This window comes from Falco peregrinus, chromosome 9 (assembly GCF_023634155.1).
Source record: "Falco peregrinus isolate bFalPer1 chromosome 9, bFalPer1.pri, whole genome shotgun sequence".
Classification (NCBI taxonomy): domain Eukaryota; kingdom Metazoa; phylum Chordata; class Aves; order Falconiformes; family Falconidae; genus Falco; species Falco peregrinus.
The window spans coordinates 4078850-4098252 of NC_073729.1; the positions used below are offsets into that span (position 1 = coordinate 4078850).

Consider the following 19403-nt stretch of genomic DNA (forward strand, 5'->3'; position numbering starts at 1 on the left):
GTTAGCTTCTTTGAAATTTAAAATATCTTGCATCAAATAATTAGTCCTGCTTAATTGTATTTTATTGCAAAAGAGGCAAGTAATTAAAGGGTTCTTGCAATGGCTGTGGGGCCAGAAAGGGTCAGAAACTACTTGTAATTGGAATATATTTTGTGAATATAAATTAATAGGTCTAATAATCTTCATTCCCCAGGATCCAAAAAAGTATCTGGCATATTAAAATTGCTGTTGCTTGCTCAAAAACATTAATGGATAAAAATTAGCTCTTGGCCCCACTCTTTTTTTTTCCTCCTTTGTCTCGTCCTGTCAGCATTAGAAGCCTGGAACACGTGTGATGTATTTAGAGCTTCCCTGATGTGATGTCCACATAGACAGATGGCCCAATAACATCTGTTTTGGCCTTTTCATTGTGCTTCTCTGTATTTTGATGGTCAGTCATGTGGTGCTGCAGGTTCTTTTGGTTTTCCTCCTAGTTAGGTCCTCTGCATGGAACCTCTGAGCATTTGATCAAAGATAGCAGTCATCACAGTCCACAAATGGAGAGCTTTGGTGGGGGGAAAAGATTACCGACAACATAATATTTGGGATTTCAAGTCAGAATTGCCAAAGCAGTGAGAAAAACTAGTTCAACCGATCCTAGTTATGGACTCGGCGGTTATTGAAAAGCCAAGAACCTGCATTTTTTTCATGGTCCGAGGAAGTAATTTTTATATCTCTTTAAGACTTCTGGATTTGATTGACCAGCCATTTTTGATGCTGAGTACAGGATCCATCATCCAGCAGTAATAGTTCTTTGCTTAAAGAGAAAACTGTGCCATCCTGAAGGGGGTGAGGGAAATAAAAGAGCTGCTGAAGTGGTGCAATAGCTGCGTTGTGGACTGCAATGTGTGTAAAGCAGTACTGAGGTTTATTGCAATAGCTGCAATGGAAAAGGAAAGAGGAACAGAGGACAGCCCTCCACCTTATCTAAAAGTAAGCACAGTTAAAATATACCCAGCCAAAGCCCTACCAGTCCTGAACATAGGTCAGTCAGTCTGTTGGTGACGGCAGGTGGAACTTTTTCATCTAATCCAAGCACTATTCTCCATGTTACTCATGTTCTTGCATAGTAGGGCTTTGCAGTTCTACAGTTGACAGACCCATCTGTTTCTCTTCATCTCCCAGCTTTGCTATCATCCTCTTTTTATGTTTTCTTTACTTCACAAGGGCATTCATACCTAGCTCTGTGCGTAGGACTACATGTAGCAGGAGCTTGTGATAATTAGGTATGTGGGGCACAGGGCATTATTCCCAGGTAGCACCTCTGCCATATGGTTTTGAAATGGCTCTTTGCAAAGCGAAGTAAAGCTTTACTTCCCCCTCAGGCCTGCCTTAAGGTAGAAAAGTTGACTTATTTGTGGCAATGAACCTATTCCCTATCTTGCCAGATTAATTCATTGGAATATTTTTTTTTTAAATTAAAACAAATGCTTTTCTTGAGCCTTTGAAAAAAGCAATGTTCTCTGATGAAAGCAGAAGAAAAAAGGGAAATTACAACCTTTTTCCCCCAACAGTTGTTTCTAGATTGTGCTTTTAAAAAAAAACCAACAAGACACTATCATCATTCTACACCCTATCAGTCTTTTCCGACTTACGCTTTTAGTAATTGATGCCTTGCAGGATTTTTTGCTCTTCAGTTTTGCTTTGGGCTTTCTGGATTTGCCTTCTGTTACATGCATATCATAGTGTTTGTTAATATTTAAGTTGTTTTTGTTAATATTTAACTTGTTTAGGTTTACAGTTACGGAGTGTTTAAAGGACATTCTTCTATTAATTACACAGCTGTAGTGGTGATTACTCTGTGTGTTGGATGACTTGTATAGGGAATTCAAAGTGATAGTATTTTTAAACTGTTATTGCAATTTAATATATTTGCATGTGGAACCACTTAAGATACATAAATGCCCTACTGGTTTACCCTTATCAGTGTACTAGGATAAATTGTGTGTGAATTTGCTCAAATATTTGCAAAAAGCAAATTTCTGTCATTCAAAGACAGCTAAAAGATTTATTTTCTAACTTCCCCAGATGTTAACAAAGCTTTAGAATGTACAGTGATCCCGCCTATGGCGTGAGTATAATTCCCATTTACACTCTTCCTCTAAATCAACTATTTCTTCAGCAAACCAAAGTTCCTTTGTATACAGAGTGCTGTATATCTGGTAGAGGGCTATAGTTACGGTTAATGCAAAAGGTATTGCTGTTTAATTTAAATATTAAAAAAAATTATATACATACCTGTTAGAGGCAAAATAGTATTGCATTTTGAGGTCTTCCAGTTAATACAAGGGGAAAAAATGTGGTGGCCATCATTTTGTCCCTTGATTTGCACTCCAAGCATTGCCATTTGATTTAAGTAACAGTTCTTTTGGAAGTAATTTCGAATATATATATGTATGTTGGTTTTTGCTTTAAAATTTAGTCTTAACCTTAACAAATTTTACCAGCTGGCACAGATATGTTTGTTCAGCAGAAACCAAACAGATAAAAATATGCAAATATTTGTTGGAGTTACAGCAAAGATACGGAAGACATTCAGCTGTTTTTTCAGGGTGAGAAGTGCTAGGCTTTTCCTTAAAACTGAACACTACCAAATGAATATGTATTAGTTTAACTAAGTATCAAGAGATTTAAAATTGGTGTTCCCCAGTATTTACTTAACTGCCGTGATGATTTCTTAAAAAGGCATAAATCTCTACTCTCATTGTGTAACATATAGTGTATTACATCATAGGCCATCTTCAATTCAATTCATGCCTAAAATGGAGGAATTATATGCCACCCAGATTATTCTAAAGCATGTTAAAAATGTACTAACACTGTGAGATTTGCATTATTTATGAGAGATTAATAGTCATTTGCATGAATTTGTCATCATTCTATCTTTTCAAAAAATAAAGGCTGAAAGTCTTATATTAGTTCTATTGGTGTAAATCCAGAATAAATCTCTATAACTGTGACTAAAACACGGTCAACTGAGAAGAGAAAAACCCTCTGCCAAGTATAAAAAATTAACTTGAAAGTCAGCAGAAATGTTCTTTGTTCTTCGCTTAACTTGGTCCCAAAATATGGAAAAGCATATATAGTCCATAGCTTCATAGGACACTGGAGGTCTGCAGAAAATCTGCCATAGATTTTCCTTTAGTGTATTTTCCTTCTTTAGTTATAATCCTCCAGTCAGGGATTGAATTTATGATCTCTTTCATATGAAGGCAAAATTATCTGCTGTATTGCGCTTGCTCAATTAAATCTATTACTGTGCATCTGTAACTACTTCATGACAAAAAACTATCCCTGAGCTGTGTTTCTTTGGTCTTCTAGAAAGTGTTTGGTGGTCAGGTCTTCAGAGGTTGAACTTGAGACATGACAGGTGATAATTACAAGACATGGGGTAGCTTGGAAATATTTTTCTGCTTTGTGAGAGCTAGGTTGAAATACTGAAATTTAATTGACATGCCAGCTAAAGTAAAAATTGGAACAAACCCCTGAAAATTATCAAAAACTATGTGTGTGATAACCTGGAAGTCCTATTTTAGTCAGATTATCAGCATGAGAATTTAGCAGGTTAACCTCAGAGGCAGGAGCAAAACTTACTGTGTTTTGCTCTTTGCTACCTCGGGAAGTCAGAGAATACTGCAATATGCTTCCATTTAGGAACATAACCTGAAATAGATTTTGAATGCATTAGTTTTAAGAGACCATGGGTAACATTTATCAGAAAACTGGAGCAGCACAGTAAGATACATAAAGCTTGAGTAACTGTAATTTCATAGCTACTTTTAGATAGTTTATCACAATTGCTTTTATGGAATTGAATTTATTTTTTGTAAGGAATTACTTAAATACCATTATTTCACTAAGTATTCTTGCATTATGAAAGCATTTACTACCTAGTTTTCAAGTGAAAAGAAATAGGTACAAGTAAATGGTGGATATTTTGTCCTTGTTCGTCATAGCAGCATTGAAAATTACAGTCCTAGGGCTCTGGTACCTGGGAGTATGGCAGTGTCCTGGATGGAGGAAATAATACCATGAATTAATTTGTTGGGCTGACATTAAGGCCATTCTCAAAGGCATTTATTTGTTGCATTCAACAGGTTGCTTGGAATTTCAAGGGTCTGCAGCGGAGCTGCACAAGGCAGTGCTGAATGCAACCTTCCTGCTTCTTGGACTGTTCTTCCTGCAGTGTATGCTGAAATGCAGGGCCGCAGCAGCAGAGGCTGCCTTCAAGAGATTGGAAGGATACGGATATTCCCAGTGCTTTGAAGGGAGAGGGCTGTTCAACAATTAGGTCACTTCTATGGTTTAGCATTTTGTTTCAACTTGCTTTCACAGGTCACCTTTTACTGACCTGTGAGTAATGAGGTCGTGTGACTGATGAGGCCAGGGAGAAGCAGGCAGAAATACTGGTAGTGGAAGCTGCAGGCATGATACGATTGTCAGCAAAGGAATCTGAACACTCTTCTGAGGCTACTTGCAAGTCGAGATCTATTTCCATGCCTCATTCTCAGCATCTTGGGAAGCAGGTGGGATCCAAAGAGCAGTCACCGTCCTTAGGCTGAGTCTCCTGCTGCAGTTAGTTTTGTTCGTCACCTGAAGTTCTGGTTCTTGGAGACACACACTGCTGCTGTCTGGCCTAAACTAGTTCTGTTTCTGGGGAGAGGACAAAGCCAGTATTTCTCTCCTAAGGCTGTTGCTGACCTGGGTCAGTTTTACATCCCGAGTCCTTCAGCCTGCAAGTTAAGTGCTCTCTCTGCCTGACTAGAGAAGATCACCTGGGAGCTATGCTGCTAGCAGATCTTCCCCTTCAGCATCCTTCTCCTGTCCTTGGTGCTTCTCCCATCCCGCTGCTTGCACCCAACAGATGTGCGCTTTTATTCTCCTTTGCTACCAAGTGTAACCTTTCAGAAACTGTGCCCGGCATGGGGCTTGGCCCCTGCCCATCTGTCTCAGCCAGGACCACTTAGTAACCCTATGGAAAACAGCAGGCTGGAGCACCTACACACCTCCCGGCAGCTGCAAAGGTGGTCCTCCAGTACCCCAGACCCAGGTCAGACAGGGCTGAGGTTGGGCCTTGGAAGAAGAACTGTGCTGCTCCTTTCCTGACACAGGGTGAGGAAAAGATGTTCCTGCTGGCTTTTGTGGTTGTTACATCTGGTGGGTGACACTGCTGCTGACCTTGTGTTTGTATTGGGATGGTTTTAATTCAGGAACAGTTGAAAGGAGATGCAGCAAGCATCTGGAAGAGTTAGCAGTGATGTTCACTGGCATTAAGGTCACCTGACCTTTTAGGCAAGGATGGAAGAGAAATGTGACTTTTTTAATATCTGCCTTTTTTAATGAAGTAGACATGGAAGAATTAAGAATATCCAAGTAGGTGACTCAGCACTCAACCTTCATTTTCATAGCTGGAGTGGGTTCAGTTTCATCTCCAGTACACTGAATTAAGATCAACTCGTATCTGACCAGGCTCCAAATCCAGTATACAATAGTTTTCGTAGCTAATCTTTGTAGCATGTATACCTGTTTTGTATATTTTGAGCAAGAGGAAAGTCTGGAAAGCTTTTTTGATGTATGTAAAAAACCTCACAAACCCAACAAACCCAACCTGACGTGCAACAGAACCAGCAGAGTTAGAGTTTTTGTTATCTACAGCTGAAGCTGAACAGCAGATACATTAGTGTATCTGAACTTTGTTCAGCCATGCATCCAAAGATATGCAGCCTCACTTTTCCATGTGCATTGCCTATTATGTCAGTTCTTGGAAGAATCAAGCACAGTATTGTACTTAATGAATTTGAAAACACTTCGACCCCAGTTGAGCATTACTTAAGCATTTCAGAAAATGTACCCTTAAACTAGCAGTTTTTATCTTCAAAGATATTTCTTTTTAGGCTGAACCTGCTGATTCTTGAAACAAACCCATAGGGATAAACAAGCGTTGGTTTTCATCACGTTGAGAAGTAGTTTTAAGCAGAGAGACTATGTCTTGTCTCAGATTTTGTAGTAAAACAGATTATTGGGTGAGCTGAATTTAAACTTTTATGTTGTACAGTCTAGGAAGGACTAAAAGTTCTACCATTATATGATGATGCTAAAATCTTGCATGTGGAGATGATTTGTACCCTGGATTACGGTGGAAACTACGTTAGTATGGTAGGAGTAAGCAATACTTTCACTGCTCAGAGCATATTCTGGCATTGCACCGTAGCATCTTCTGGTATAATTATTCTGAAACAGCATTGTTAGTCTGAGGCTTGTCCCGAAAAAGTGTGGTTATCCATGACTACAGGGAGGCATCTAGAAAGATTTCAGTTTGATACAGATCTCCACGTTCTGTCCTTTTTTTTTTTTTTTCCCCATATGCCACAAAAGATCCAGATTACAAATGCTATCCAGAGATAGGAAAGTAAAGAAACGAGGGGTACCCCATGTATATATGTATGCAGAGATCTGATGAAGCAAATGAACAACAACAAAAAAGAAAGTAAGAAAGCTGTGATTGTCTCTTTTTTCAAAATGGGGAGGTTCTACTTAAATGTTACAGCCTGCAAGAAAGTTAGGTGCTTTACTGGCAAAGTCTTTTTTGCTGAGTATTCTCCATCATGCTTTTTTTATTCTAATACTTTTATGTTAGTAAAAATGAGATATTCTACTTTTTCCTGGTATCATAACAAATAATGGAAACATTACATTGATTTTAAAATAAAGTATAAAATCATTGCAGCATTTTAATAACTAAGTACAGATTATATGATTTGACATAAAATGGTATACTAAATAGTGCTGTTGACACATGTACATATTTTGTTGAAATTGTCTTTTCATTAGTAATGTATAATAATGTTTTCAGCTCTTACGCAGGACAATTTGCATGCATGCAGACATTTCGTATCTCACAAAATAGCACTTGGCTTTTGATTGACCCTGCTAGGAATAACTGCATTGTGCTGGTTCAATCGAACCCTTGAACTGCCATTTTCCTAGGTAGTGTAAACAAGCTATATTGTAGGATTTAGGCAGTATAGAACAGGTGAATCAACTTGGTAATCAGCAGAGACAGCATGCAGTACTGTGTGTGTTTGTATAAATAATGGTGGGGTTATCAGGCCATGTGGACCAGTAAACCTCTGTGGTGCAATGTTTTAATAACTGAGGTATAGTGTTTTCTTATACTCTTTAGGGATGATGGTCATTGGTGTGTCCTGTAGGTTTTCTATTAGGTTTAACATATCTGTGGTTTGTGTTGGTGATGGTGGATGATATAAATTTGCAGGAAAATCAGTTTGTTTTCACAATTTTCTGCATTTTAGAGCTGCAAAATGTAGTCTGACAATCTGTTTTAAAGGAGGCTTTTCAAGTTGTCCCTGATTTATGGCAGATATAGTTGTGAACATTTTCAGTTATGAAATAGGAAGTGTGAGAGAGGGGAGGATCAAATTAATATCAACTTCCAAATTATTAAATTATTTATATTAGACTGTTTTACACATCTACTATTTTTGCTCTTTTGTACTTAATTTCAACTTAGAACTGGGAGAAGGGTGATTCTTGCTTAGAAGTGAGCACATAGGGAGAGCTTTTTCTGATGTAGTTCATAACCGAAGTGAGTTAGAAAAAATGTTAACCTTGAGGTGACCTGTTTCCTAATTTGAGAGAGAATGTTGTTCCTCTTTGTTTGCCCAGTAGCATGACTACTTGGTATTATTTCTGTGATGAATACCAAAGACAATATTTTTGTTGAATAGTCATGTTTTTTAAAGTGTGCAAAGGCAATCAAGACCAAATGAAGATACATTTTTATCAAAGACTTCAAATTGACCAATACATGGAGTTTATAAAAAAAACTATTAAAAAATAATCATCTGTGGAACCTCTAGCCTCTAGCTCCTAGTCAAACTAAACTTTTTTTCGTATGACTGAACTATGACTAGTTACTTGAGCTAGTCCATAACGGTATGCTTTATTTCATTCTGTTCTCTTGTGCTTTTTTGTTTACGTGAGCTTATCTGAATCTTGCTTTTTCTTCTAGCACAGTAAACTCTTCTGCCATTAACATGTCTTCTGCCTGACAGGAGGGTGCCCTTCGGCCAGAGCAGAGAGAGAAGCCCAGATGATACAGCAGGCTTTTAAAGGCAATGAACTCATTCATGACAACAAGAGCTGCTGAAACCAGCCCCCACTATAAATAGTGACCTGTCATGTGCTAGATTGGATAAATTGGAAAGAAAAAAATCTGTCTAACTGAACAAACACAAGCGAAAAGATTGCCTCATACTTCAGCTGGAAAGTTGAGTCTTGGCAATGGTCAGGAACAACAAAGATTTCTGATAGAAAGTATGCAAAGTTGATGCATGTGAACAAGAAGTAACTTAGGAAACAGTTGCTTTCATGAATAATTTGCACTGGGAAAAAAAAGTTCACATTATGTAGTCCCAGGTGTCTTGAAAAATAGAACAGCAGCACAAAAGACAATAAAAATCTGTATCATTACAAAATAAAATGAAGCTGCTGAACAGCGGTGTGTTATTGAAGGTATACAGATATGCAAACCTTCTGCCTCAATCTAGTTATGTTTCTGTTGCCTGAGAAATATTTATTGGCATAGAAATAAAGATCTAGTTTTCTTTAAGGAGATTTTCATATGTTCCTCTCATATCTGTCAGTTTGAGTCAAAACCTTAAATATATTAACGTTCCCACCTTTTCCTGCCTTGTGTGTGATTAATTCTATTCTTGAATCAATATCTGACTGCAACTTTGTTTTCTTTTTCGTAGAGAACCCCCAGTTTGGTTATTTTGAGAAGAGTCAGCATGCACTGGAGTACTTTCAGCTGTACTTGCAGTTCCCTGGGGTAATTTGCCAGCGTACCATTGTGTACACTCTCAGATGGGGCGCTTTTTTCAATAAAGCCTCTGTGAAGTTAAATGAGAATAAGGAGCACTATTAACATGTAAACCCGCATGCATGGAAATCCTGTAACGTTTGTGCTGTCTTCTGTAGCCATTGTAAGGGACTGAAAGATTTTGATGCTTGCTGTTTCCCTGAGACAAGAGCAAGAAGAGGACACTTCTAAAAAGCTTGCTGTCATCTTCTGTGTCTCCAGAGTTCTATAAAATAGGAATACTTGGCTGCCTTTCAACAGTTGTGTCCACTAAAGTATTATTGTTTCTGAATTACTTTGAGAATGCTAAACAAGGTGCACTTTTGAAGAGCCCAGAGTAGCGACAGAAATGTTGCTGAGGTTCTGCTTATTTTCATTGGGCTGGTGCATCATGGCTTGGCTGGTGCACCATGGCAGAAGGTAGAAGGTCAGTAGGTTTGTGTGAGATGGTGGAGAAGCACTGAAAAGTGCTGTCTGTCAAGTCAGCGATGAAGTATTGCGGCGAAATCAGTGAGAATGACTTTATAAAACTTACTGAAACCAACAAACCCACAGAGAAACTACTCTGTTGGAAACCTGTTACTATAGTAAAAATAGTACTATTGCGTTTTAAAACTGACAGAGCAAAGGTGCAGGCGACAACAGAAGGAAGATTAATAGAGAAGCATGGTGCTTGCTTATAGGTTTTTCATTTCTACGCTGCTGTTTGGATACTTCAACAGCTTTACCCAAGACACCCCACAGCAATGAAAGTGAACAGATTGGTGTCTCTCTGCAAACCATATTTAGTTTGAAGTTATTTTACATGAAATAATCTGAAGAATGTAATAGAACTACTTTTGAATAACATACCCTGCAGACAGAATAAATAAAGCTTCCAGAGTGTACTGTTTACTCAAATGCATAAGTCCTCAGAGTAAAAACTGTTTTAATGTTAGTTGGAGTGTTCTTTTGATCCTCTAGAAGATACGTGCTAGCTATGTTTCCTTGGATAACCTGTTTGCTTTTGAAAGAACATGTGGGATTTGTGTTATTAAAATCTGGATTCTTTAATGTGCAAGAAAAGAATATAGTGATACACAACTTTGCCACCTTTTAAAGTCGGAAGTTTATACTTAGATATTGTAAATATGCTGTTATTATTATTATGGAATGGTGAGAGGAGATGAGTAAAAAGGTGCTTAAGTCATCCTGATGGGACCAGTGTGGTGAAGGCTTATTTCATTGTTCAGACTATTACCCACCTTTGTTACTGCATACTATATACACACACAGACACACATAGGCTTTTCATAAATTTATGCATGCTCACAAAAGTATTTTGAAGGCTAATGTATAGAGATCGTTAAATTGCAAGGCATCTCTACCTTTTGCAAGCTGTAATTTTAGGGACTGAGTGAGAACTCTAAATCTCTATATAATCTTTTTTCTTTTGCAAATTTTATTCCTTTTCTGTTTCTGTATATTACCATTGAAGACAGCCCTTATCAAAACTCTTAGTTTCATGGTTGAATTATTTAGTAGCTTGTAGTACATTCACCAGTTTTGCAGCTTTTCTTTAGAAATGATCTTCTAAAGAGGAGAGAAGGCCAGAAAAATTCTCACTTTTAAAACCTTTTCAATTTAAAGTTTAAAAATGTCTCCAGAGTATATTGTTTCTTGACCTTTTCTCTCACCAAAAAGGAAGTAGTTTAAGAAAAGGTTAAACAGCTAAAATGTGAAATTGTCATGGTAGCTGAAATTAAACATTAAATAAAAGAGGTTTTGACTTACAGGTTACATATATATGCCCTTTGAAAAATCTTGTTTTGAAGATGGGTATTTGCCCTTTCACACGCTGTCCTGATGTACATGGAGCAGTGGGGGACTGGCCAGTCCTGTTCGGGAGACATGTACCTTTGGAGGACTGCCGTGAAAACTGTTGGGGAGGTATTTCTGTAGTTTTGTTTTGCAACAGAAATCTAAACTCTTGAGCTTTAGGATACAGCTTTTTAGGTAATTTCTCTTACATTTATTAAGAGATGTGGCTCCCTGAAAAGGGGGACGATGGACCCTTGCCAGTTGAGTCTAAACCAGCTGTTGCTATGCGTAGACGCTATTTATGGTCAGTGATGGAGGTGCAATTCCTGGTAGATTCAGGGTTTAATAACTGAGTTAAGTTTTTAAGAAGCACACTGAAAAGAAAATGTGTGGTATAGATTTTCAAGCTGAATAGTATTTTTTATCCTTTGACTGAATCACTCAGTTTGCCATAGTGGAAGATAAGTGCAGTTTGCTGCAGCAGGAGCAGATGATCCTTCCTTCTGATCAGAGACCTGTCGCTTCTAGTCAGTTTGGTTTGTGTGAGAGAACCGAGGAGAGAATGGAAAGTGTTAAGAAAAGAGCATCAAAATGGGATGTGTGTTCAGTAGCGGTTTCCCTTTCACTAAAGCATTTTTCTTGAAGAGTGACTCAGGACTAGTAAAGCAAAGCACCTGAGGATTAAAAAAGTTACCCTTTGTAAATAAATCCTACTCTAAAAATTATATGTGAAGTTATATATTTTCCTAGAGTGTATATTCTTGGTGCAAAAAAGATATACTAGAGGCTTGTTTCTTTATATCCTTGGTGAAAAAGCATTATCCATGAAGATAAATACTTTCATCAGGGCGACTACAGATCATGGTTTTTACCTTAACATATTCCAGTGCCATACTATTTTTCATGTTTTGGAAGAAAAGGAACACCAGCCATAAATGCTGAGAACCTTTCTGCTGAATCCTTTATTTATTAGTTGAATGTGCAGCAAAGTGCAACAGTGTATAGGTGTAGCCATATCAGTGTTGTTTGTAGATACACATCTTTGGCAGAACTGACTGTACAGGTACTTCTTAATGTGTACATTTTGGCTTCTCATTTACTCTGCAGAATTGAATGCTTGTTTTAGTCCAACCCTGCCCAGTGGGTTTGTTATCAGGAGTATCAGAGTGATAAGAATAGCAGTCGGTGTCTGTAGACCAAGAAGCGTCTTTTTTGAACAGAGGTATGGCCAGAAGTTGCAGTAAAACACTGCAGGTTTGAAGTCTTGTGTGAAAGGTGGCAGGCAGACTTCAAATCGTTTCCACTCACTTTTGTGTTATGTGGCTGTGTTTTTACTAGGTCATAATTTTTAAACTTTCAAAGGCCAGTTGTGGCAACTGAATTGATACTTCACCTGCTCCACTATTAGCAAGAAAGAATGTTCTGGGGAACAAAAATATTGCTTTGGCTAAGTTAAATCAAGGCCTGTTTAAAGGAGCCAGACTGGCAGGTCTCTGTTTAATAACGAGTATTTGCAAGGTAGATGCGGAGGTGACATCTGCCTTTTGTTGCTATTCCCAGTAATCCATGCAAATTTATCATTTACACATGCTACATTGGTGCTTCATTTGAGACTTGCATCAACACTTCAGGTACTTCATCCCTGCTTGAAAACAAAACCTTGTTTCAGGCTAGGACCAGAGAAACAGCCTGACTTTCTCTGCAAATGGTCACCAGCTTCCCAGGAAATACGTGGTACAGGGCGGTGAAGCTGAGTTTTCAGCATTTAATGTACTGCTGAGGCAGCTTGGTAAAAGAATAAAGCTGGGAAGTTAGGAGCTGACGGATGAGAAGGCAAATGAATTAGTCTGGACAGGCATATAAAACCAAATGTAAACTGGGACAGTGGCAGTCGAAAGAGGGATAAATTAGAAAGAGAGGAGAGAAAACCAGCGATAAATGAGTTGAAAGGAAAAGAGTTTGGTGGGAGGTGGCAAGAAGAAGGAAGGCTGGCTGTGATTAGCTCCCTACCAGTCAATCACTTTTCCTCTTTGAAAACCTGGAGGTGCATCTAGATCTCTCGTACCCCCAGCATACCAATATCCCGTGCTTGTCTAGTTCAACATGATGGAATATTTCTCTTTCCAATTTTTTAATTTTTTTTTTTTAAATAACTGCATATCAAATATTTGTCAAGTACTGCTTCAACGAGGAGCTAAAATGTTCAGAGTGCTTGGGTAGGCATTAGTTTGAGTCAAGTAAATGTGCAGTATGATAGAGATGCTGCAGTTTTACACGGGAACCCTTCTGCTTACGATGCACATAGTGGGATAGTGTGGAGGTAATGGGAAGTGAGGCCTGTCTGGGAGATGTTGCCTGTAAAGCTCCTGGATCTTTTTACGGGAAAAAATTGAATCGTGACTGGGGCAGATGACTACAGAGGGGGAATGGATCGTTCCCAGATTAGGGCAGTGGAAAGCCTGTGTGAACAGCTCTGGTTTGTTGCTGCATCTCTTCCAGACTCTTCACAGCAACTTGTTGTCTGGTTGAAAAATGTGAAACTTGACTTACGGAAGTGTTGAGTATGCAGCTGCGATACAGGAGCCTATTGTTTTGAAGGTTGTATTTTGAATTTTTGTTGTCCTTAATACAGAGAATGTAAAAGCCAAGTTAATACGTTTCAGGTAGGTTCCCCAAAATTAATGGATAGTAGTTACAGTATTTGGCCTAATATTTCTTTTTTTCTCCCACTCAAGCTTGGTGCTAGTCTCATCAGCATAGATGTGATTTGAAGGCAAACTTGTTCATTTTTGCTCTTACATACTGTGGTGCTAAAAGCCTAGAGGCAGGAGGAAGGGAAATAAATTGTCTGCCTGGCTGGGCTGTGTTCTCATTAAATGCAGTGTGTGCCTGAACAGCTTTAAAATAATCATATATATTACGTATAATAGGCTATAATAATTGTTTCAAGTTGCATTTCTAATTTTAAAGCTTGCTTGTATGTTTGTTGACCACTCTTTAATTTTGTTGGGACTTTGAGCTTGTGAAATTAGGATTTCCCATCTGAAGCCATACCTTCAGGAATAAAGCTGTGTGCCAGGATGTGTTGTCTGGTACTTCTTGTCTTCTGGGCTGTAACATCTTGGTCCCATGTTCTACAAGAGGGTTGTTTCCTGTCATGACTGGACTCCCGATTCTGGAATGGGGCAATGTGTTAAAAGCTATCCTTAAATTTTAAATACACAATACTAGATCTCTTTGCATATTTCTCTAGTGGAGCAACGTAAAATTTTGTGTATCTTACAAAGGAGTGGGCAGGTTCCAAGGTGTAACTTGCATTATTTGAAAAGGTGCATTGTTCCAGGGCATGTGTGTGTTGGGGAAGAGTGCAACAGCTCTGCCATGTGTTTGCTTATGTAGGTGTTTAAATAGCATGCCTGGCTTGCGTTCATTTAATTTAAATACGAAATGAAAATCTTTTCTAAAACTGCTAGTAGAAGGCAACAATTTAACGATATATGAATGAGCAAGCCACAACAAAAGAGTCAAGATATTCCCTGCAATGGTGAATGTTGTAATTGTTTAGAATAATACAGAAGGAGAGAATAAATCTTTCTCAAACTAAGAAATACCAATTTTTCTATGGGTTTTTTTGAAGTATATAGTGAGGTGGAATTTCAGCACTGATGGAGGCAGGATAGTGGCTGACGGAAATCAGTTATAATATCTTTTACATAGGAGATGGAAATTTCTTATTTCATAATAAGATGATTTGAAGGCAACTTTCTCCATGCAAATCCTACCATGAGCAGAGATTTTATTGCAAGAATGAGACACATTGTGGAAGAGATGGTTTTGATAGATGTTGCAAAATTAAACAAAGAATTTTAATGGTACCTTATGATCACCGTGTTTGCCTGTGATAGCTTTTTATAATCATGATAGAGTACTGATAATGGAACTTGGGATTAAAATTCCTGATACAATCCCCAAGGGAAAAAAGGAACTGATGGTGCTTGGCCGGTGGCCAAATAAACCCCCTAATGTTTAGTCAGGGAAGCTGGCAGCAGAATGAAGTTCAGCCTTCTTGCTGGCCAAAGATGCAGGTTAATAAGAGACAGAGGAGCATGTGATAGAGACTTTTGCTTTCTGTGACACCCGCGTGGCTTCTGTTGCTGGCAGTAGCTTGCCATCTTCTGGCTTTCTCACATGAGGCAGCAAACAGCTTTGTTTCCCTTGTGCAGTCAAAAATGCAGACACAAGGAGACACTGTCTCTACACTGAGATGATCCTGTGAGCTAGACAAGAACATGAATTTCCAACATACTAACTATTCCACACTGGTTCCCTATGCAGTTTTTTGGGGTTCAAGTAGCATTCTCTCCTCACTTTACATCCTGTAGGGATGAGGTAGGTCATTCCGTGTTCAAAGTGTCCGTGCAAGAGAAGAATGCCAAGAAGCAAGCGGTATCAAAATTTCATATGCAGAATTATTTAGCAGTAATTTTTCCTTGAAAACAAGTTTTTTTAAATTTCATTTTTAGAAGATTAACTAAACCCCTTTTATAGAACATTTTTCCTGATCATATAATGGTGGCTTATAATTAAGAATTTCATTGGTTAGCCTTGGAGGACACAATTAAGTACAGCCTAAGGATGACTTCAGTTCCTGTACTTGGGCATATAGGAACCAGACTGTAGAAATATTGAAGCACTGCCTTCATGTGCCTTTATAGATTTGTCAATTGATAAACTTAAATTAATTCATTGCTTAAAAAAAAAAAAAAAAGCCTAAAAATTTGAACATAGCAAATTGTAAAGTAGCTCAGGAAATTAATTGTCAGCCAGAAGATATTTTTGATACAGTGTTCAACATCTAAGCATGGTAAAACTGATTTTTCAGAAACTTCTTCAATGTCATTTCATAACTGCTTTTTAGAAAAGTTAATTCCATATATATGTTTTTAATTTGTAGGTACATTGAAACCTTGAAGGAGCACAAACCAAAAATTGTCTGGGATGAACAAATTGCTGAACACTACTTCGAATACAAAAAGTGAGTTACATTTATTAACTTATCATTCTGCAAATATTTTTGGGCATGGCCCAGTACACAGTGAATTACCAGCTAACTATAGTATGCAACAAATTGAGCAAATGGAAATTCTGCTGTTTGTGATCTGAATATCAACACTGAACTGACTGCAGCAGAAAAGAGTGCGTCAGGTGAGAGAAGTAAATCAGAGAAGGATTAATTAGATACCATAAGCTAAAACAATCATTATAAGAGAAGTCTGATGAGTCATATCTTTAGAAGTTATCCTCAAAGTTATCTGCTGAGTATCAGTTAATCAGAGGCTCTGAGATTAGTACTGGGAGCAGTTGGGTGATTACCAACAGTGCGGCCAGAAATAATTGTGGGAAAAATCTGTGAAACAGGAGCCTAATTTTACAAGTCCTAGCGGTAAGGTTGGTCAGGCAACAGACTTCCACTAAACGGAATGGATTGTAAAGAAATGTCATGAGAATAATAATATCAAGTGACTTCCAGGTCAAGTTTCTAAGATGACTGAGAGCATGAAGAGGAAGAGTAATAAGTTTATTTGTCTTCCCTTTTTCCTCGTGAAATGACAAGAGAATTCCTGATGCTAGGAAGAACCTGTTTAAAACAGATTTAAAAAGAAACCCAGCAACATCTTATTAAGCCTCTGATAATTTGCTGGTTTTTATGGAAATTTACAAAAATATGGTAAAATTATACAAACGACTTCCACCTACTTCTACAAAAGTATCTTGTATATCACTCAATGCATTGTTGATGTGAAGGCACGCCACTGAAAAAAAGTAAAAGACCTTTTAGAGTACTTTAAGAAAAAAAATGTCAGAACTACTTTATTTCCCAAATACCTTCTTGGTTTAAATTTTTTAAGTTAACAAACCCTCAAAACAAAGAAACAAACAAAAAAAGCAACCCTGAAAAATGTCCTGCTGTTATCTTTTTTGTTTAATTTTAAAAGCTTCTCTCAGCCAGTAATTTTCTCTGGACTTCTCAGCAACACACATTTCCTATCAGGGAAAAAAAGTAATTTACTTGTTGGTCAGAAGAGTTTCAATTTTTTTTCTGTGTCTGTATGAAAGGGCTTGTATCTGTGTTCCTTCATATTTAATTCTTTGGTATCCTGTTACAAAATTCCTTTGTGCCAAACAATTAGAAGGGGTTTTGTGTTAACTAAAGGAATAAATCAGAAGTTTTGTTTTACTGCTCTTCAACGTACAATTCAATTGGAGAGACAGTGAGCACTGGGTGAAAATTTGCTCTCAAAAAGGTAAATCTGAGGGCTTTTGGAATGGCATGCTTTTGGGACTCGTGTTTGAAACACATTTCCTAAACGTCTCCTTGCAAACTGACTGCTTGTCAGTAGTACTGCATCATTTGCTTTGAAAGCCAATTTTTGGAGATTCTTTTTTGCGGGCTTCTGGAAGGAATTCTTCATGCATAAAGCACACTGGATCTGAAAATCACTCCAAACGTCACTTGCTGTGCTGTGCTTGGCAGGCAGCCGCGTGGCTTAGCGTGTCTGCAGTGGTTGGGCTGGCTGCAGGGAGGGTTATTTAAGGGAACTTTTTTGGTTACCGCTTTGGTTTGCAAGGGTTCGGTTACACGGGATGGGGATGGAAGCCAAGCCTGAAGTATGCTTCACTGGTAAAGCATCTCATCTGGAAATCTTGCATCTCTGCAGTTGCTAAGAAATCATCATGAATCTTTAAGCAAAGCACAGCTAATGATTTTGATGTAGCACCCAGAGACTATTACAAGTAGTTACAGAAACCTGTTGTCTCTGAGTGCTTGTCCTAGTGCACTTTACAGGTGAGCGTGCATTTATGTAAGTTGGGAGATTTTAGGAGCAATTCCTACTTGGTCTGTCCACGCACTCTGCATTTCCTTCCAGTCTAACCGGTAAAACGGTGCTGTGAGACCACTTGTAACTCATCCTTCTCATTATTAGGGGTTGAAAATGCAGCCTTGGTATCTGTGCCCAGTGTGGCTTGCCCTGTCTGTATATTTTATACAGCTAGCATTTAATTGAACCTGAAAGATAGTTATTTGGGGAATTGGGGAAAATCTTTCACAGTTTTCATCTGACAACAAAATGTCTTCATCTTTTTCAGATGCGCATTTAGTAGGCGCAACTGTTTTACTATCTGACAGTTTTGTAATCCAGTTGCAACAAGATATGTCAGCGTGTTTACTTAGATCTGGTATCAGACCCTCTCTGCTGTGAGATCTCTTCTTGGATCCTCTGTTTTTGCTGTCAACCTTTTTACTTCTCCTAAGAGCTGCCCTCCTTAAAGGCCGCTAGTATGGGGCACATAAGTACCTCCTCTGACTCTGCCTGTACTGTATTTCATTGTAACCAGTTCTTAGGAAAAATGTTACACCCAAAATTTGGGACTTTAATCTTAATCATGAAAGTTACCTGATTTCTTCTCAAACTTTGTGCTAGTGGTAGGAAACTGTGCTCTGTTCTTACGGTGTTTTGAAAGGGCTTGTCCTGAAGTCTTTTAAGGAATCCTTTAAACAACCAGGGATTTTTGTTCTAGTTGTGGCACGATGCAGTTGCTGTGCAAAGACTCCTCTAGCAGGTCTTTGACGGTACACAGTCATGTTTTGAACTTTCTAACTTTCCAGCAGCTAGCACTGTCAAAGCCCATTGAAGTAGGATGATTTTGTCAGGAGGACCTTTCTGACAAATATTCCTGTAACTGAAACATGCAGGACAGTGTCATGGTTGCATATTTGACTGTCAGATGTGTTGCGTACCTTCTTTTAACAGCTTTTCCTTCCCCACCACTTTGGATTCATGTGCTGTGCTGTATTTCTATCTACAGTAGAAAAAGGGCAGGAGTAGAACTTCTTATCTACAGTAGAAGAGGAAGAGAGGTAGAGAAGACTTTGGCCCGACCCTGCCCCTGCCCTCAGTAGATAGAGTAGCCAGGTGCAAGTATGGAATGAATGGCAAAAGTGTCTGATTTCAGAGACAGAGCGACTCAGGTTCCAGCGTGGAATGAGCGTTGGGTAAGAAATCTCAAAATTCCAAGGTACTAAATGGCAAGTAGTGTCTGTCTTTGATATGGGTTTATTAATGCTCATGTGCTGAACATACTAGCCTATCTTACTGTTAATAGCAGTCACTTCTTCAAAATAAAATCAGCAGTTTTCTTCAGCCCTGTCTTTGTTTCCTTGTAGTGGGAAGGAATAAACCTGGTTTCAAATTCCAATCTCAGATAAAAATGCTATGGGAATCTATCAAATCTGTTGTGACTATTTGGTTTTCCTGTTTTGCAGAAATAAAGGAGGAAAACATGCAGTCTTCTACCCAACGCTGAAGGTAAGTGCCACTTCTTCACATCAGAGGGCTGAAAGAGGAAAGAGATGTTTACTTGACTTGTTGCATTATTGAGACGCTTCAGAAAATATTGAACTGGGTTTAGGCTTTTGTGAACGAAGTTTACCCTTACGTAGTTGTTATGATTCGAAGCTTCAGCTGCTTGTACAAGAAGATTGTTTTTTTCTGTCTCATGCATAACGGGGTTTGGGGATCTTTGAAGACAAGCCATGTCTAGAGATAAGGTACACCAGGACAAAGCAGTGCACAGTTCATGTACTAATAGACATGCTGCTTGTCAGGGAAGAGACTGA

The 19403-nt window shown here is 38.4% G+C and overlaps 1 protein-coding gene across 9 annotated transcripts in view; it reads left to right on the forward strand.

Annotated features, from left to right (window-relative positions):
• The window catches only part of CHID1 (chitinase domain containing 1), a 127473-nt gene that overhangs the window by 107000 nt on the left and 1070 nt on the right, over window positions 1-19403 (forward strand). For 8 of the 9 annotated variants that reach the window (XM_027785032.2, XM_027785029.2, XM_055814214.1 and 5 more), the window contains 2 exons: window positions 15678-15758; window positions 19050-19092. In XM_027785032.2, coding sequence (XP_027640833.1) covers window positions 15678-15758; window positions 19050-19092 — 124 coding nt within the window. The remainder of the gene's footprint in view (window positions 1-15677; window positions 15759-19049; window positions 19093-19403) is intronic. The other variant, XM_055814219.1, reaches the window with a different exon arrangement.